Source organism: Poromitra crassiceps (genome assembly GCF_964638095.1).
Source record: "Poromitra crassiceps genome assembly, chromosome: 5".
Classification (NCBI taxonomy): domain Eukaryota; kingdom Metazoa; phylum Chordata; class Actinopteri; order Beryciformes; family Melamphaidae; genus Poromitra; species Poromitra crassiceps.
This window is the reverse complement of record NC_139642.1, coordinates 25,489,543-25,510,842: the sequence shown is the minus strand read 5'-3', so window position 1 is coordinate 25,510,842 and position 21,300 is coordinate 25,489,543. Positions and strand designations below refer to the sequence as shown.

Below are 21,300 nucleotides of genomic sequence, written 5' to 3'. Positions count from 1 at the left end.
GTGTAAAAATTGCCGGATTTAGCACGAGGCTAATTTCCATCCGTTGTCCCCATAAAACATAAAACACAAAAAAACATAGAGCGTAAAACGTAGAACATAATAAAAACATACATAGAACATAGGTAGTAGCAGTAGACTCTAAAACTACGTAAAACAAGAGTAGTAACAATACACTCTAAAATACATGGCAGCAATTACTCTTAGAAAAATAAAAATACATAATAATAATACACACAAAAAAAGAGAAGAAAAAACATACTACCTGTGCACACATGACTGATTTGTTTTCAGCCATTTTTTAAGTCTACCTTTAAAAGCGGCAAGGGTGGGGCTGTCCCTTATGGAGACGGGGAGACTATTCCATATTTGGCTGCCTTTTATCGATAGGACATTTTGACCAAACGTGGTCATTCTACGATGGACCTTACAATCACCTCTGGTGTCTGATCTAGTGCCGAGTCCAGTGATTCTATTTTTTTGGATGAATTCCTGTAACGGAGGGGGAGCTAGTCCATGTAGGCATTTGAAGAAGAAACAGGCACTAGTAGTACGCATGATAGAAAAAAATATATATCAAAGATCAAAGCAAAGTGATTGTCTGAATTTCTTTATGTCAATTGCCTTTGGAATCATATTGCACTGTGATATCAGTATGATGAAGAACATTGAAATGGAATAACACTACTGTAAATAAAGAAGCGAGACTGGACTGTCTGAAAGTTGTGATGAAAGCTTGGCACGCTGCACTCTGAGGCAGTCAAAGCTGCGGGGACAGATTCTGCTTCTCAGAGATGTCCTTTTTGTCTTCCTCATTGCTGTCTTGACAGGTAGCTTTGTCATTTCTGTGGAAAGGACAGAGTGATGTTGCAGAATTCACAGAGGAACTTCAAGTCATAAGCTGCAACTTTTTCATATAAATAAATGCCCGTCTTTCTACTCTCTCTCTCTATCACTGGTGGAAACCAACCATACAATAGTGATTCAACCTATATATTACATTGCTCTTCTAAACCCCCCGAACCAACAACAGCATTTTCCTTCTTCTTATTTTGTAAATTAAAGGTAGAAGAAATATAAGAAACCACAGTCTACATTGAGTGTCTTTATTATGACAGTATGTCTGGCCAGTGCCACTGCAAAACACCAAAAGCAATGATCACTTATCAGCAAAGGTGTTACTATGAGTTACACTAGCCAAGAATAACATTAAATAAATTAGCCTAATTAAAACCCTTGTTAGAAATCTAAATAACACACATATTAATCACTACTAGAGGGGAGCATGCTCTAATAAGCTCTTTGGCAGCTTGTGTATAGATGTCCTATGGGATGCATAATCTTTAACATGAAAAACATTTTACTCTACCTATTTTTATAGTCAAATTGAGGGCTGTAGACACTGTAGAATAGATAATGTTGTAGACTGCAGTCCATCTTGGCATCAGCTTATCGAGTGTTACAAGATCAAATATAAGATCCAAAAGGTCACAGTGCAAAAATAATTAGCATTTATTTGTTTTACTTTGTGAGTGAATTCATATGCATACTCATATCCTAAATTATGCACTATTGAATGAGTTCTGTAAGTGTGTGTGTGTGTGTGTGTGTGTGTGTGTGTGTGTGTGTGTGTGTGTGTGTGTGTGTGTGTGTGTGTTCTCCACTTCCTCATATCGCTTATTCACAGTTACGTCCTACCCTTGGCTTGTGTAGCCTCACCGTCACCAGGTGGGACTGTAATCTTGTGTTTTGGCCTTGCCAAACAAGACAATATGAAGTTATAGGATCCACTTCTCAAGAGGAAGTGCTGCAAACCCAAAGGAAAAACATTGATATAATCATACCTGGGTGCTTCAAATTTCCTCTCTCGATAAAAGGTGCTCTTCTTCATCAGGTAGAGCAGGACCATGTCGCAGACGACAGCTCCCTGTTAAGTCATATTTCATTCAGTCATGTAATCAGAGTACTATCACTACTATGACACATCTCATGGGCCCTATATCATTTTGTGGTTGTATCATTGAACATCTTCTGGAAGAATGATATAATTGATCTTACTTACCATACCCATCAAAGCCAGTCCTGCGCCAAGATTTATGACTGTTGGGATGATGCTGAACTTCCCAGCCTATGAATAATGGCAGAAATACAAGTGGGTTTGCTTTAAAAAGATTACCATAATTACCAGAATTACCATAATCCCGTCATCTCACTGTTTTGGATAATCCCCAAAACTAATTACCTTTATTTATACAGGGGGAGTCTCACTGAGACTAGTCTGACCCAACCAAGTAGGCTGCGGGTATAAACTCTGCCATTGGTGCCGTCCGTTTTCAAAGTCGCTAAGTGAAACAACAACAACCACTACACGATTTGCTACTGTTTTATGCATGGCCGTAACTAGCTATGAGGACGGGGAGGTCCGGACCTCCCCTAATATTTCAGAAAAAAAAAAGATTTTTTTTTTTTTTTTTTTTTTTTTTAATAAAACAATCTGCATGGAAAAGCATGAAAAACACAGGATCGCTTTTATTTTGAAACGAAAGGCAGGTCAGGCAGGAAGTCATCTGACGCCGCGTCCGCGGTAACTTGATTCCGAGAGAGCAGCAGCATGGTGGTGAGTGATGACTGTCTGTCTGCCTGGCGAGATAATTGAAGGTGAGCGAGCTGCGAGACAGTGAGCGAGTGAACGACAGACAGTGAGTGACACTGACAGATTTTTTAGCAACAACCAAGAAAGTAAGTGTCTAGTCTGTCTCTTAAGTAATGTTACCTGTGTGACACGTTGGGATGCTACTGGCTAATCATGCATGATGCCAATTGCCAAGCTCCCGAAGTCAGGTATGCAGGTGGCTATATGCATGGTTTCAGTTTCATGACCCAATAAGTAACAAAAAGAGGTGGTGTAAAGTTAAAAACAACATAATATATTTTATTTTATTTTTCAATCGTTCCTATCAGGAATAAATAAATGTCCCTCTGTATGTTTTTTTTATTATCGATGATGACTGTGTGTTGTGTACGGCTTGGGTTGTGTACCTGTAGGTGTCATTTTGATATGAATTTGGCTAAAACAGTTTGTGTTTGTTAGTTACAATTATGTTGACAGGAGAGCTGAGCAGGTGGTGACATGAAAGAGAATATACTGAATAATGACATCACAACAGTATAATCCTAATGTTGATTTAAAATGATATATTACTCTAAATATGGCTAAAAAAGGGGGGAAAAAAACCTCAATTTTTTTTCCACCGAATCCGCCTCCCCTTGCTGGACCTCCCCTATTTCAGAACCCTGGTTACGGCCCTGGTTTTATGTGCCGTTTTTTGGCGTCTTTTGTGGGGATTTAGGGATAATTGGTTCCACTAAAACAAGTTCTACCTATTTCACAACCGTCGCTGGATCACCCAAGATTTTTGGGATTGATTTAAAGAAATGCAAACAAGGCAGAGTGTTTTTCCCCCGATACCAGAATGATAGAAGGTTGAGCCAGACTCTCTCCAGTACAGCGCTAAACGAGGTGTGGAGATCTGTCTGGTCAAGCGAGACTACACTGAGAGCAATACTCTCTTTTCCAGGAGCGCCATTCACGCACACATTCACACCTGGAAGCTGACCAGTACAACCACAGTCTGATCTGCTGGCCACTGAGCAGCTCCACTAGAGAGCGGTTGGGGGTTAAGGGCCCTGCTCAAGGGCACCTCAGTGGTGGTAATGAGGGAGGGGCAAGCGCTGCTTTTTCACTTTCCCCACCCAGATTTATCCTGCCGGTCCGGACAATTGAACCGACAGCCTCCTGGTCACAAGCTCGCTTCTCTATCCTTTAGGCCACCACTGCCCAATATCAGTTTCATAATGTGTTATATAATGTGTTGTTCATTTGAACCTTTCTGTCAGGAGAGAAAGCTTTTTGCAGGGAATATTTCATGCATCCATGCCTCAAAACACACATGTGCCCTACCGTTCCATGCACCATGATGTTGAATCGCACACCGTAGACTTTGAATAGAGTTCGGTGGCTCACCCCGGCACCATCTTTGTAATAGCGAGTGTGTCTGTGGAGAAAACAGCAAGACACTGTATCAGATCTGGAGACAGCAGGAGGAAAAGCAATTCAATAACTCCTGTTTCAAATCAAATGTTTTAACGAGTTACACAATATATGACAAAACCAATATTTGCATGTTCAAATATAGTTCAAAATACTGTAGCACTGCCTACAGTGTCGGTCACCTGAAGTTAAATCCAGATGTGATGGACTTGTTGGAGCTGCTGATGTCCAGACGGGTGAAGTGGTATCGTGGATGGCAGTTTGAGTAACCTTTGTCAAGGTCACAGTTCCACTCTATTAGAATACCTATGGAGCCGCCCTGGAAAACAAAGCAGATGCGTGACAAACTGCTGTAAATATTCACTGAAAACATTAAAAATATCAAGACAAATGTCATTGCCGTCTCGAGGACAAGGGACACTGCAAGCTAAGCTAAGCTAATGTCGGCTATCGTCTGACAGTGACAATGGAGTCCATGCAGACATTTTACCACTTGAAAAGCCAGCTACAGGAAAACAATACGCCTACATGTCAATTATATTTTCTTTACATTAAAGATTGCTCCATAGTGACGTAACTGTGGAGAGTTTGGTCAGAATCAATCAAACTACTGCAGGGGTTCCCAACCTTTTTTGGCTTGTGACCCCACTTTGACGTCACAAAAATCTAGGGACCCCAGACATTAAAATTCCGGTACATCAGTAATATCATCAGTTACATCATCAGTGATGTATGCTGACTTTTTTCCTCTTAATTCTGACTTTAATCTCAGAATTCTTTTTTTCTTCCAGAATTCTGACATTAAACTCAGAATTCTAACTTCATTTTCACAATTCTGACTTTATTCTCAAAATCCAAATTTAAACAAGAACAACCCCCCCAAAAAAACACCAATAAACAAACAAACAAAATCAGGAAATTTCAGGCGACCCCACTTGACCCCAAGGTTGGGAATCACTGGGATAGTGTTCTACATGTATCTAACTCAGTTCAGAGTTCATGTTGTGCCAGTGAGTATATTATGATTTGTTTAGGGTTTAAAGTGACTTAATATGCATCAGATACACACAATATGAATATGAAGCCCTGAGCAGGGTGTAAACTAACGCGTGAGGCCAGGTCCTGGAAGTTGTATCCGGCGCGCAGAGTAATGTCTCCCAGGCGGAGAATGGGGCAGTAGGGGTAGAGGTCCTCGTCGTAGCGACATTTCTTCAAATAGGAGGCATCCGTTGTGTCAAGCACATTGGACCTGAGAGATGAGGGCATATAGAACAGTTAAACCTGTAGTCATTTTTGTTGCAGGGAGATTTGATGGTGACTGTTTGACACAGGAGAACGTGACTTACTTTGTAAATGCGAATTTGGGAAATTGGATGAAATTCTTGATATAGATGGTGAAGTTTTCAGTGTTTGTCAACAGAGATCCTCTGGAAAACAATGAGGTTTATCAATCATGGCCACATATTCACTTCTGTCTTTTGTAGCTAAAATGATATTTGTCACCGCCACTTTTATATCAGCTCTTGATTACTGTGATGTGATGTGTTTGTTTGTTTTTTAATCAAGTTTTTTTTTTAAATCACCCATTTTCTCCCTAATTATACTCCCTATATACAATTCCCCCTGCTGTCCCGGTCATTGCTCCAGAATTGTAAACTAACACATGCTTCCTCCGATACATGTGCAGTCGTCAGCCGCTTCTTTTCGCCTGACAGTGAGGAGTTTCGCCAGCAGGACGTAGCGTGTGGAAGGATCACGTTATTCCCCCCAGTTCCCCTCCCCCGAACAGGTGTCCCGATTGACCAGAGGAGGCGCTGGTGCATGCGACCAGGACTCATACCCCACCGGCTTTCCACCTGCAGACACGGCCAATTGTGTCTGTAGGAGCGTCTGACCAAGCCGGCAGTGCCGCTCCGGGAATTGAACCCGGGTCTCCGTGGTGGTACGTGAGTGCTTTCACCTCTACACTACCCAGACGCCCCTATTTCGGTGATATGTTAAAATCACAAGCCTCTTCCCAATGTAAAAAAAAAAAAAAAAAGGTGTTGGAAATGACTGTTATTGCGAGAGGATTTGGTGTTGCTATCTGTCCCTATGGTCAAAACTGAATTAAGCCTTAGACCTTTTCAATCAGGACAATCACGTCATGAGACGAAACATTTATTGCAAAAATGCTAATACAGTTACACTCTCCAAACTTGGAGAGTGGCTCTGCCCACAGGATGCTCAATGAACAACTCTATGCAAGCATGACACAGATTTGACTCGAAGCACGCGAAGCCCGCGTGCTCCGAATAGAATCAAATTCCTGAGTGTGAATGCAGGATGAGTAAGTGCTCGATCTGTTTATACGAACCACCTAGTTAACAGAGTTAGGTCCTGGTGGTATGTGATTGGTGGAGCGCCTGATGACTCCTGCGTCCTTCCTGAACTACCACAAAGCTCCAGTCTGTACACTGCTCCTCCATAGAACTCACTGCAGAATGATCTGAAGATGAAGGAGCTTTGTCTTGTTGAATTAATGAACAATCTTGTCACACATTCAAGAAACTCCTTTTTGCTTTGTTTAGTCATGTGGCTTTGATTTTATCTTGCTCTTTTGTCTCTCTCTGCTCTTCTCTCTCTTTCAGTCCCTCTATGCTTGTTTTTTTTCCCTTATGGGATTACCTGGTTAAATAAGGGTTAAATTAAAAAAGGGGTTTTGAAAGACCAAGAGGTCAGAACATTTTAGAATTATGAAGTTTTGTGTGTGTGTGTGTGTGTGTGTGTGTGTGTTAACTTGCATGCATGCATCCTCTTTTTGCATTTTTCTCATTTAATTTATGAAGAAATCAAAATAGATATAACAAGATAAGATAAATATGAGATCAAAACAAGCAGATAAAGCATGAGAACAATCAAAAGTTTCATTTATATCCATTCTTACTGTGGTCTAGAGGGTCTTTCAGTGGGACACCAGCCATATATTTCACAGGTACCATTGATACCTTCATCCATTTGATCCTTTCTCAAACATCGGCCGCTCATAATTCCTTCACAAAACAATACAATTAATAAAAGACATAAGATCATATTTCCCATGACGAGTGAAATACATTGTAATTACTGGTGGAGCATGCTGACAGCGCAACAATGAATTGGCTCAAATAAAAAGTCTCTATGTTGCATTGGTGCAATTCAGCCCAATAGCCATGAACAAAAATTTTAACTGAAATGAATCCAGGCACATGAATTTAGGCCTAAATCACCTTTCAGAATGGCACCAAAACAACAGTGTGACAATGCTGAAATCATCAAAACGTGACACTGAAATTATTTATTTTAATACTCAAATCAAGTGGGTGCTGTTTCTCTCCTACCGTGCCCAGACACCACCATCTGTCCCTCCTCACAGTCCTCGTTGTGGCTGCAGTGGCCGTTCAGCACTTTGGGGCTCTGGGAGGAAAAACACCACACAAGATGGCTGACATCTGCCACTTTAGCCACAATTGACCTTGTTCATTAGGTCTGCTTTAAGGCTTGTAAACAAACCCTTATCAAGGCTTCATAGGTTTGCGATTAAAATATGAATGAAAAATCTTTGAAATAGCGGCATTCCTCTGGCTTTGCAATGGGAACCGCATTTGACGCAATTTTACGCAATTTCATGGTTGCCGACTTGGTAACACTACACGTTTTATCAGACTGTGTCACAAATATTACAAATTTAGAGGTATTTTTTCGGCGCCTGTGTCCGTGTCGCTGTCAGACTTGTTAAGAAGACTGCAGTGGGAAGAAGCTCAATGTAAACAAGCGCAGTATAGATCCTGAACAGCACTTGTTCAGGCTTGTTGGCTGTTAAAGCAAGCTGTCAGGCAGCAGACCAGCAGCGTTTACATACCAGGAGCCCTCTGGAAATATGTAGCTGTGGATAAGGAGATCTCTCTCTCTCTCTCTCTCTCTCTCTCTCTCTCTCTCTCTCTCTCACACACACACACACACACACACACACACACACACACACACACACACACACACACACACACACACACACACACACGAGCGAGGTGTTCAACCTTTGTTGAAACTCTGCAGTCGGTTGTTATGAGTAGGTACTGTTTGGAAATGCTGGCTGTGAAGGCAGTGCCACTGTCTGAGAGATTGGTTTGAGTTTGAACTTTGTGGGCGAAGGCGACACAAGAAGCTCCCGTGGTGGCAGGCTACTTCTGGGGACCATGAGGGACGCAAAGTGCCTATATGTTCCACATATAGGCACCATATCATGGTGCCTATATGTTCCCCTATAGGCACCATATCATGGTGCCTATATGTTCCCCTATAGGCACCATATCATGGTGCAGTCGTGCTTTGGGCCTCTTGCTTATGGACCTGGCCCATGCCTTTCTGACAAACTGCAGACTGGGGCCCACATTTGAGATCACCGATACAAGTTAAAGGCATATACTGAGTTGGATTTTGCCAGTGGTGACTTATAAACCCAACTCTTAAGATAGAAAACGATAGAAAAAAAAGTTGTTATACTGTAGTTTTGAGCCCCTGTCATTCAGAGGCTGTTGGATCATCCTACTTGTCTGCCGTGCAGAGGGGGAGAAGAAAAAGGCAGCGCTGCGGGAGAAAATGATGCAATCATTCTGTCCAAACTTTCACCAATCTAATCTCATCATGACATCCAGGGATAGGCTATATTTTGCTAGCCGATGCGTTTAGAACATTATTCTCAGTTCAGACAGTCTTGCTATAGTGTAGCGTATTGACATGCTTACTGTAGGCCTATTTAAACTGCCGTGAGATTTGTTTGAGGATCGAGCATAGCGAGACAGACGGGGATGGAAGTGGGCAGAGAGGGAGGGGGAGGAGCTCAGGGCACTTTGGTCGCTGCTGGAAACTCATTTGACGCTCCAAAATTGAAACAGGTTCGGAGTACGGGCGTCAAGGCAGTTTGACGTGCGTCAGAACGCTCTTGGTGCGTGTTCGGCCGTTTAAAACTATGGGTGGACTTCAAAACGCGAGCGTCTGACGTGCGTTTGGAGCTTGCTCCCTAGCTCAACAAGCGTGTCTTTTAGATAGTAATTTTATAGGGTAATTTTTGGGGTAAGTTTATGCTATTTCAAAGGTGGAAAATCCTGCTCAGCAAGCTAGTCTCGGTCAAGCTGTTGGGTTTCTGTGTAAATGTGTGTTTCCTTCAAGGCACCTACGGCCAGGACAGGCTCGACCACTGTCATTTGTACACGGTCTACTACTCAGTGAAACGCTGTGGGGCATAGTTTCCAGATGATGAGTCTTCACACAGCAGAGAGCAAACAATGAAACTTTAAAGTAAACCCAGTTCCTCTCAGACTGGAGTGGTGAGCTGGGAAAGATGGAGGTTCTGTCCAAGCTGCTCTCTCACTTTCTTTCTCGCACGTTTTCTCAATGAAATGTCACCACAGCAATCTGTGATTTTGGAGACTAAATGTCTCCAAAACTGTCAGTATGTTTTTTTTTACCAAGACAAACCGCTCTACTGATGTTGCTCACATTTCTGTGTCAGGGGAACAACTACAGGTTGTGAGTGAATTTAAATGTCTCGGAGTGCTGATAGACTCAAACCTTTCATTCAAGTCACATGTCAAAAAAATCTGTAAAATGGTCGAATTCAACCTAGCCAACTTCCGTTTTGTCAGAAGTTTCATGTCAACCGAAGATGCTAAAATGTTTGTTCACTCCAAGATTTTCACTCACTTCAACTACTGTCTGACAAGCTAGCTGGTCACAGGCCAACCAAACAACATGCAAACCATTAGAATCATTATACAAACAGATACTCAAAACACTAGATAAAAAACCAAGACACTTCCACCACTGCTCAATCCTGGACAAATATAACACACTGAGCTGGGAGAACAACATCACATTTGCAAACACCTGCCTTGTCTATAAAGTAATCCATGACTTGGCTCCACCCCCACTCAAAGCATTCATCAACCAACAAACAGGCACATTTCACAGCACGAGGGGGGCTAATAGAGGAGACTAAGGAAAAGTGCTTTCAGTCAGTCTGCCTGGTCAGTCAGAGGGTCACGAGAGTGGAACTCTATTCCAACTCGCATCACACATCTCAACACCTACAGATCCTTCAGCCATCAATTAAAACAGTTTCTACTCAACACACAAACCTGTCAGCACTGAAAGCCACGTCTGTATGTTTGTACATTTGGTTGTAAACATTGTCTGTGTCCCCCTGTGTTGTCTGGTCTGTTTACTGTTGTAGCCTATGAGTGTAATTGCTTTTAACACCTGTCTGCTTGGCTTATCCTGTTTGTTATTTTGTTGTCTCCTATGCATGTACCTGTTGAGACTTCTGTGTCTTTTTACTCGTGTCCTTTTTAACCTGCGCTATAGCTTTGCTCTGTGTGCTTTTTACAGTTTACTTCTATTTCTATTTTTATTCTTTTAGGAAGCCTGTTGCAACACCTTGGCCGGGGACTACAGGTGGAAACTAGCCTTTTGGCTAAACCTGGTGTATTTACATTGAATTGTTGATGAATATGCTCTGTCCCCTTTTTTTCAATAAACTGAACTGAACTGTGATACACTCTGTGGTTTGCAACTCAACCATGTCTATGCTAAGGAACTATTCTTACCTCAGCACAGTGGCCCAGCTTCTGGTTTGGCGTCTCTATGAAATTGGTTACTATGAAAAGAACCGCGTCACCCTGTACACAGAGAAAACACTGTCAAATAATTAAACTTTATATTGGGTACTTCTTCCAAATTGTACTGCCTTATTAGTCTGCAGCACTGATGCACACACACACACACACACACACACACACACACACACACACACACACACACACACACACACACACACACACACACGGCAGTTTGGTAGGTAGTGCATATGTACAGGTATATTTCACTAAGTCTTTATTCCGAACTAGTTTGGCCATGAATGCACCTGGCACTGGTGTCAGTGTATGCAAAAGACACCTTCCTGCCCTGGTCAGTGTGAAAGTGTACCGAGGGGTAGGTTGAAACTGGAGTGTAGTTCACCTGTGGTGGGATGACGTAGTCCTCCGGACCCCAAATCAGCAGCCCAGACTCAGAGGTGTTAGTGAGCGAAACTCCCTTCAGTTTGGTTATAACAGAGCTCTGGATGGCCTCGTCTGTCTCCTGGTAGCCTTTGTTGATGAAGAATACCCACCTGTGTGAAGAGGCACCGAAAACACCATTATCGTTAATGTGTCTTCTTCTGTCAAGGAACTGTTTCTGAAAATGGAGCAAGAAGCAGGTGTCAATCAGGGACGTGCTGTGGCCTAACAGGGAGGAGAGACTAGATGCCCAATGAGACGGATCGTAAATCTAATGTGATGAAAACTATAATACTGTAAACATGGTTTTTATCATATTTGTGCATCCACGAAATCTTTTACATTGACAGCAACAGTATGTACCCTACACAGTCTGTCCAATTTTGATGCAAATACTTCGAATTTTGAGTGTCAGGGTTTACAGTGGGGTACGGTGGCGCAGTCGGTAGCGCTGTCGCCTCACAGCTAGAAGGTCCTGGGTTCGATTCTTGCCTGGGACGCTGTGGGCGCTGGAGTTGTGACCCCCCCATATCTTCAGTGCCTACGGCCCAGGTGGGCTATCTCGTCGAAAGCGCCTTTCTGTGTGGAGTTTGCATGTTCTCCCCGTACCCCCCAGGGGGTTCCTCCGTACATAACCCCCCACTAAAAACATGCAGAAGATCGTCATCCGACCAGTGATGACAACATCTGAAGTTGGTCCAATGATGGTCCCCGGGCGCTGGAAAGAAAAAGCGACCACTGCTCCTGGCCTGCCCCCTGGAGGAAAGGACAAGCCTGGATGGGTCAAATGCAGAGGACATATTTCACCGGCCACCGTCAGCATGAGTGTGTGTTGTGGCCGCATGCATGTGTTGAAGTGTTCGTGTGACAATAAAGATGGGCTTCTGTCTGAAATCGTGTTTTTACACGATCAGAAGGTGGACATTTGGTTGTAGCGATTGACTGTCTTTGTGTCTTTTGACAAATGTGGTAACATTTTGAGTGTTATAGTTTATTTTGCACGGGTGGTATAGAGTTTTGAGAATGATTTTCAGGAAATGCATCTAAGTGATTGAGGAAAAACTGGTAATACAGTCTATTGTGTTTTGTGTTCAGAGTGAAACAACCTGTTATTACCTGTGTGTGTTGTGTTCATCACTTAAAGAAAAATCATCAATAACGTTCCTATTCATAGTATTCTGCTACAGTACCACAAGGCCATGGTAGGAAAATAACCAGTGATTGTAATAAACAGGAGATTCTAATCAAATCTAGTGTGGCTGCCTGGAAGCAGGTATCTAAGCTCTGCCATTGGTGCTGACCATTTCAGTCAGAGCGGAAAGGTCTTTCCCTTCCGCTCGCTCCCGCCTCCCTGCGTGTCACTCTCAATCTCAAATGTTTGCTGGTGAGAAAGGTCCACATTGGGAGACTACCATATTGGTAGAAAAATGCATGTGACATCATAGGAATACTATGAATATGGAATATGGATTTGTAGTGTGTCTGTACTCAATAGTGATATATATATATATATACATTATATATATATATATATATATATATATATATATATAGTGTATATATATATATACTGTATATATACATATATATGATATGATAGAGAACATTTACATCACATTAGCCTTTATTTGGACAATCACTAGTTATTATATTAAGACACAGACAGACTTCATATTTAGATAACCTGTGTACATACACAGATAGACATCATATTTGGATAACCTGTGTACATACACAGACAGACGTATTTAGATAACTTGTACCTTACATTTGCAGCTCCTCTCTATCGCACACTGTGCCCTGTCACCGTGCCATACATATAGTTATGACACAGACAGACTTCATATTTGGATAACCTGTGTACATACACAGACAGACTTCATATTTAGATGACCTGTGTAGATACACAGATAGACATCATATTTGGATAACCTGTGTACATACACAGACAGACGTATTTAGATAACTTGTACCTTAAATTTGCAGCTCCTCTCTATCGCACACTGTGCCCTGTCACCGTGCCACGGTGCCCTCTACAGGGCCAGAATAACAGATAGGTTGAGTCTACAGAGTAGCCTTCAAGTGTGCGTCAAGACATGTCATCTGATGTGTGTCCTATAAGTATCTTTGACTTTCTGTTCAATGTATGTAAGCCTGTGTATCCATCCGTGAATATACAAGAGTGCATCTCTTGGCCAAGATCTATGTCAAATACATCATATCAGACGACTTCTTCTGACTCCTGGCTCCATCATTTCATTTCAACTGGTTTCCTTCAAGTGGTTCACTGTTTACCTTTTGGCTGTGGAATTTCTTTCTCTAACATACAGTATATACAGTTCTGCTCGATTGAACTGAGAAAATGACTTTTAGAAATTGACCATTAGGGTAGCCTATTACGTGCCACTATAGTGAGTTCACAGTGACCTTATCGCACACAAGAATATTCCTCTATTTTGTTATTCTACAGTGTGGCATTTCAAGGGAAATGTTTGTCATCTGTGTCGAAAAAGGCTCGCTCTCATGACGGATTTTATTATGGGCTAAATTAACTTTTACTCATGGTCCATGAGTAAAAGTTAATTTAGCCTATGTGAAATTTAGGCCAGTGGTTCTCAAACTTTTTTGGCTTCAGTACCCCCTTTCCTTACCCCGCTAGCCGGGCGCTTCTGGCTCGTACGAGCGCATTAGCGCCCGGCGAACGTCACGCATTTTCCCATTTTACACTGTGACATTTTCACGTCTAGGTCTAAATGCCGGCTCCTACCTGAGTCTTCACGTGAAGTGAAGACGCTATCCGATGTAAAACATCCTCTTCTTTTAATGACACCTAGTTGTTGTATCCAAATTGTTGCATAAAATCCACTTTTCTGTCTCTCAAAAACCGAAAAGCATTTATCTGGAGCACCGCTTCTTCTTCTTCTCTGATCTGAAGCAACCCGGAACAACGACTTCCGGGTTGCTCGAGGTGCTCCAGATAAATGCTTTTCGGTTTTTGAGAGACAGAAAAGTGGATTTTATGCAACAATTTGGATGCAACAACTAGGTGTCATTAAAAGAAGAGGATGTTTTACATCGGATAGCATCTTCACTTCACGTGAAGACTCAGGTAGGAGCCGGCATTTAGACCTAGACGTGAAAATGTCACAGTGTAAAATGGGAAAATGCGTGACGTTCGCCGGGCGCTAATGCGCTTGTATGAGCCAGAAGCGCCCGGCTAGCGGGGTATCCCCTTTCCCTGATTTCTGAATCCAGGTATCCCCTTTACCTGACTACAACATTTTGCTTAGAAAACTGCAAGAGCCATGCATGCAAGAGAAAACCATAATATGCCTATATGAAGCAATGAATGAAGAATATAACATTACAAAATAAGAAGTTGCAATTAGTGCCTCACTTATTCTCATGATTTATTCTTAGATTCTTACATCTTCCCCTTTCTAATAGCTAATACCCAGTAGGCTACGTGCCTAGGTAACGATTATCTAACCAATAATCGGACTTGTGTGATGGATAAACGCACCGTCACACAAGTCCGTGAATTTTCTTGAATAAACTTCAGTCCTTTGGAATTGTAACATGGTGTGAGATGAACGTTGAAGTCATGACAGATATTGCCACTTACCCAATAATATAACCGATGATAGATAATTGCACAAGTCTATACAAAATGCCAACTATCTTGTTGTCGGCGACAATGTATTGCTCTGTTTTGTAGTCGAACAGGGAGAGGAATCGTCCTTTCCACTGGCATCCAGCCATCCTCGTCTTCTCTCCGGATAGTCCACTCCGTGGTCAGTGTGCTGTCAGCGCATAGCGGGGCCGCAGCTACACCTCTGACGGTCAACAGTTCACCAGCTGTTTGTGTTCACATGGATGGAAGCAGTGGTGTAGTCTACCTTTTTTCAGAGGGTATACTCTGACTCTGACCCACGCCCCCCCCTGGACGGGGGGGCGTGGTTTCGGCCGGAAGTGGGCGGAGATTCGACCCATTTTTTGTTGTTGTTCCTCCCCAAATTTGCAGAATAGCTTCAGCCATCGGCTTCATCTTGCTTCTTCGGTCGCTATTCTGTCTCCTGAAGATTTGTTTGCCGACGGGGAGAAAGCCCCACGTGATAGCCACCTGTCAATCTCTCTCTCTCTCTCTCTCTCTGCTCAACGCTGTAACACCATTTTATTTTGAAATTCAGTTGACTTTGCCATTTCCCACGGATATTGTCGCGTTTTTCTTTCCTGGCTTGACAGAAAAAGTCTGCCTTCACGCGCCTTGTCGGCTTGAAAATAGAACTCACGTAAAAATCGGCACAGCTCAGGCGAGGCGTGGGTACACGGAAGGTTCACGTTGAGGCGCCCTGTGTACACAGCCTCATTGACTAAAAAGGACGCCTATTTAAAAGCGTGGGTAAAGGCAAGGCTTGGGTGCTGTGTGTGAACGTACACACAGAGCGCACAGGGTGAATTTTATGAATGGAAATTGAAAACGATACGTATCATAGCGCATTTCCCAGTGCGCATACGCAAATCTGAGTCATTTCGCAGTGTGTATACTGCGTATACCTGCGTAGCACGTAGACAACACCCCTGGATGGAAGTAGCCTCGCTGCAGGGTCTCACATCTCATCTCACTACCCTTGTGGCCCCTGGCCCTCATACCCCCCCCCCCCCCCCCCCCCACCACCACCACCACCACCACCACCACCACTTTAATCACCAGTGTCAAGGCCGTCCGAATGAGGAATGCAACATCCGCTCACAGCTTTCAAAATAAAGCCCTCTGACCAGTCAAAAGCAAAGCGGAAAATTGTCGCTTGCTTGGTCGCTAATATTGTGACTTTTCTTTTAATCCATCAAACTTCCAGTCTTATCTATCTTTGATAAGTTTGACGACGACGCCTGTAGGTGCGGGCCTACTGCAGCTATTTCATAGCCTGACTCGGCCAGATGGGGGCGGCATTGTTCCACAAAGGCTGTGAAACAAATGTGAACCAATTTACATCCATCTGGCAGCGTCAGGTTAGCTATTTCACCCTTATGTATTTTGTAGGGACCATGCATAGACATTTGGAATAATCTGATCCTGTCAGTGGTAAAAACAAGCTTGTTTAGTGCAGTAGGGGCATGTGGGAAAAGCGGCTGCCAACTGAAGCGATGTTGGCCAATAGGTTACTGCACCAATCACAATGCATTAAAAAACAGTTTGTGCTTCCCAGCTCTAATCTTATTTCATACGCTCTCTCTTCAAAAGTGTTTGATTTTCATCATAATCTGGTTTTCCATAATAATAATAATAATAATAAGTTCAGTGTTTATGCCTGTGTTGCCATCTGTTGTAGTGTAAAACGGTCTAAAGGGATCAGATGGTTACATGAAAGTGAGTGAGAAAAGGAGAAGATACTGAATAATGACATCACAACAGTATAATAATCCTAATGTTAATTCATTTAAAATTAAATATTCCTCTAAATATGGCTAAAAGTCCAAAAAAAAGATAAAATTTTCTTCGGCGCCACGTCGCAGAGTCCCTTAATTCCTTGCAGCTCCCCCTACTTAAAGGGATACACCACTTTTTTGGAATCTCAAATGTTTGCTGGTGAGAAAGGCCCACATTGGGAGACTACCATATTGGTAGAAAAATGCACGTGACATCATAGGAATACTATGAATATGGAATATGGATTTGTAGTGTGTCTGTACTCAATAGTGATATATATATATATATATATATATATATATATATATATATATATATATATATATAGTGTATATATATATATACTGTATATATACATATATATATATGATAGAGAACATTTACATCACATTAGCCTTTATTTGGACAATCACTAGTTATTAATATATTCATATACATTTCCATTTTAGTTACATATAGTTATGACACAGACAGACTTCATATTTAGATGACCTGTGTACATACACAGATAGACATCATATTTGGATAACCTGTGTACATACACAGACAGACGTATTTAGATAACTTGTACCTTACGTTTGCAGCTCCTCTCTATCGCACACTGTGCCCTGTCACCGTGCCACGGTGCCCTCTACAGGCCCAGAATAACAGATAGGTTGAGTCTACAGAGTAGCCCTCAAGTGTGCGTCAAGACATGTCATCTGATGTGTGTCCTATAAGTATCTTTGACTTTCTGTTCAATGTATGTAAGCCTGTGTATCCATCCGTGAATATACAAGAGTGCATCTCTTGGCCAAGATCTATGTTAAATACATCATATCAGACGACTTCTTCTGACTCCTGGCTCCATCATTTGATTTCAACTGGTTTCCTTCAAGTGGTTCACTGTTTACCTTTTGGCTGTGGAATTTAATTCTCTAACATACAGTATATACAGTTCTGCTCCATTGAACTGCGAAAATGACTTTTAGAAATTGACCATTAGGGTAGCCTATTACGTGCCACTATAGTGAGTTCACAGTGACCTTATCGCACACAAGAATATTCCTCTATTTTGTTATTCTACAGTGTGGCATTTCAAGGGAAATGTTTGTCATCTGTGTCGAAAAAGGCTCGCTCTCATGATGGATTTTATTATGGCCTAAATTAACTTTGGTAACGCTTTAGAATACAGCCCGCAAATAAGCATGTAGTTATAGTATAACAACGGGGTTTAGAGCTGTAGTTATAGTCTAACTACGGGGTTTAAGGAGTGAATTATAAGATCTGTACTTATAGTCTAACTACGGGGTTTAAGGAGTGTAGTTATAGTATAACAACGGGGTTTAAGGAGTGTAGTTATGGTATAACAACGGGGTTTAAGGAGTGTAGTTATGGTATAACAACGGGGTTTAAGGAGTGTAGTTAGAGTATAACAACGGGGTTTAAGGAGTGTAGTTAGAGTATAACTACGGGGTTTAAGGAGTGAAAAAATACTTTAACTAGAGGGTAACAAGATCTGTACTTATAGTCTAACTACGGGGTCGCGGGCTGTATTATGAAGCAGGGGACAAATGTTTGTACTTATAGGCTAATTACGGGGTACCACACTGTACTTACAGGGTAACTACGGGGTTTAAGGAGTGTAGTTAGAGTATAACAACGGGGTTTAAGGAAGGTAGTTAGAGTATAACAACGGGGTTTAAGGAGTCTAGTTAGAGTATAACAACGGGGTTTAAGGAGTGTAGTTAGAGTATAACAACGGGGTTTAAGGAGTGTAGTTAGAGTATAACAACGGGGTTTAAGGAGTGTAGTTAGAGTCTAACAACGGGGTTTAAGGAGTGTAGTTAGAGTATAACAACGGGGTTTAAGGAGTGTAGTTAGAGTATAACAACGGGGTTAAAGGAGTGTAGTTAGAGTATAACAACTGGGTTTAAGGAGTGTAGTTAGAGTATAACAACGGGGTTTAAGGAGTGTAGTTAGAGTATAACAACGGGGTTTAAGGAGTGTAGTTATAGTCTAACTACGGGGTTTAAGGAGTGTAGTTAGAGTATAACAACGGGGTTTAAGGAGTGTAGTTATACTCTAACTACACTCCTTAAAACCCGTTGTTATACTCTAACTACACTCCTTAAACCCCGTAGTTAGACTATAACTACACTCCTTAAACCCTGTTGTTATACTCTAACTACACTCCTTAAACCCCGTTGTTATACTCTAACTACACTCCTTAAACCCAGTTGTTATACTCTAACTACACTCCTTTAACCCCGTTGTTATACTCTAACTACACTCCTTAAACCCTGTTGTTATACTCTAACTACACTCCTTAAACCCCGTTGTTAGACTCTAACTACACTCCTTAAACCCCGTTGTTATACTCTAACTACACTCCTTAAACCCTGTTGTTATACTCTAACTACACTCCTTAAACCCCGTTGTTATACTCTAACTACACTCCTTAAACCCCGTTGTTAGACTATAACTACACTCCTTAAACCCCGTTGTTATACTCTAACTACACTCCTTAAACCCCGTTGTTAGACTCTAACTACACTCCTTAAACCCCGTTGTTAGACTCTAACTACACTCCTTAAACCCCGTTGTTATACTCTAACTACACTCCTTAAACCCCGTTGTTATACTCTAACTACACTCCTTAAACCCTGTTGTTATACTCTAACTACACTCCTTAAACCCCGTTGTTATACTCTAACTACACTCCTTAAACCCCGTAGTTACCCTGTAAGTACAGTGTGGTACCCCGTAATTAGCCTATAAGTACAAACATTTGTCCCCTGCTTCATAATACAGCCCGCGACCCCGTAGTTAGACTATAAGTACAGATCTTGTTACCCTCTAGTTAAAGTATTTTTTCATTCCTTAAACCCCGTAGTTAGACTATAACTACACTCCTTAAACCCTGTTGTTATACTCTAACTACACTCCTTAAACCCCTTTGTTATACCATAACTACACTCCTTAAACCCCGTTGTTATACCATAACTACACTCCTTAAACCCCGTTGTTATACCATAACTACACTCCTTAAACCCCGTTGTTATACTATAACTACACTCCTTAAACCCCGTAGTTAGACTATAAGTGCAGATCTTATAATTCACTCCTTAAACCCCGTAGTTAGACTATAACTACAGCCCTAAACCCTGTTGTTATACTATAACTACATGCTTATTTGCGCCTGCGGGCTGTATTCTAAAGCGTTACCTTAACTTTTACTCATGGTCCATGAGTAAAAGTTAATTTAGCCTATGTGAAATTTAGGCCAGTGGTTCTCAAACTTTTTTGGCTTCAGTACCCCCTTTCCCTGATTTCTGAATCCAGGTATCCCCTTTACCTGACTACAACATTTTGCTTAGAAAACTGCAAGAGCCATGCATGCAAGAGAAAACCATAATATGCCTATATGAAGCAATGAATGAAGAATATAACATTACAAAATAAGAAGTTGCAATTAGTGCCTCACTTATTCTCATGATTTATTCTTAGATTCTTACATCTTCCCCTTTCTAATAGCTAATACCCAGTAGGCGTGCCTAGGTAACGATTATCTAACCAATAATCGGACTTGTGTGACGGATAAACGCACCGTCACACAAGTCCGTGAATTTTCTCGAATAAACTTCACTCCTTTGGAATTGTAACATGGTGTGAGATGAACGTTTAAGTCATGACAGATATTGCCACTTACCCAATAATATAACCGATGATAGATAATTGCACAAGTCTATACAAAATGCCAACTATCTTGTTGTCGGCGACAATGTATTTCTCTGTTTTGTAGTCGAACAGGGAGAGGAATCGTCCTTTCAACTGGCGTCCAGCCATCCTCCTCTTCTCTCCGGATAGTCCACTCCGTGGTCAGTGTGCTGTCAGCGCATAGCGGGGCCGCAGCTACACCTCTGACAGTCAACAGTTCACCAGCTGTTTGTGTTCACATGGATGGAAGTAGCCTCGCTGCAGGGTCTCACATCTCATCTCACTACCCGTGTGGCCCCTGGCCCTGATCCCCCCCCCCCCACACCACCACCACCACTTTAATCACCACTGTCAAGGCCGTCCGAATGAGGAATGCAACATCCGCTCACAGCTTTCAAAATAAAGCCCTCTGACCAGTCAAAAGCAAAGCTGAAAATTGTCGCTTGCTTGGTCGCTAATATTGTGACTTTTCTTTTAATCCATCAAACTTCCGGTCTTATCTATCTTTGATAAGTTTGACGACGACGCCTGTAGGTGCGGGCCTACTGCAGCTATCTCATAGCCTGACTCCGCCAGATGGGGGCGGCATTGTTCCACAAAGGTTGTGAAACAAATGTGAACCAATTTACATCCATCTGGCACATCGACCTATATGATCTGGCAGCGTCAGGTTAGCTATTTCACCCTTATGTATTTTGTAGGGACCATGCATAGACATTTGGAATAATCTGATCCTGTCAGTGGTAAAAACAAGCTTTAAAAAACAGTTTGTGCTTCCCAGCTAATCTTATTTCATACGCTCTCTCTTCAAAAGTGTTTGATTGTCATCATAATCTGGTTTTCCATAATAATAATAATAATAAGTTCAGTGTTTATGCCTGTGTTGCCATCTGTTGTAGTGTAAAACGGTCTAAAGGGAGAGCAGGTGGTTACATGAAAGTGAGTGAGAAAAGGAGAAGATACTGAATAATGACATCACAACAGTATAATCCTAATGTTAATTAATTTAAAATTAAATATTCCTCTCACTCACTCACTCACTCACTCAC

The 21,300-nt window shown here is 41.9% G+C and overlaps 1 protein-coding gene across 1 annotated transcript; it reads right to left on the bottom strand.

Annotated features, from left to right (window-relative positions):
* Positions 1-625: 625 nt before the first annotated feature.
* On the bottom strand, positions 626-20,380 carry LOC310776206 (P2X purinoceptor 5-like; the record flags this gene model as incomplete). The annotated part of the gene is made up of 12 exons (XM_083636392.1): positions 626-842; positions 1,842-1,924; positions 2,060-2,125; positions 3,959-4,052; positions 4,231-4,367; positions 5,156-5,297; positions 5,395-5,475; positions 6,975-7,080; positions 7,408-7,483; positions 10,672-10,743; positions 11,084-11,234; positions 20,244-20,380. 12 exons carry the CDS (start codon positions 20,378-20,380, stop codon positions 758-760), a joined length of 1,230 nt encoding a protein of 409 aa, XP_083492518.1. The 3' UTR covers positions 626-757.
* Positions 20,381-21,300: the final 920 nt, after the last annotated feature.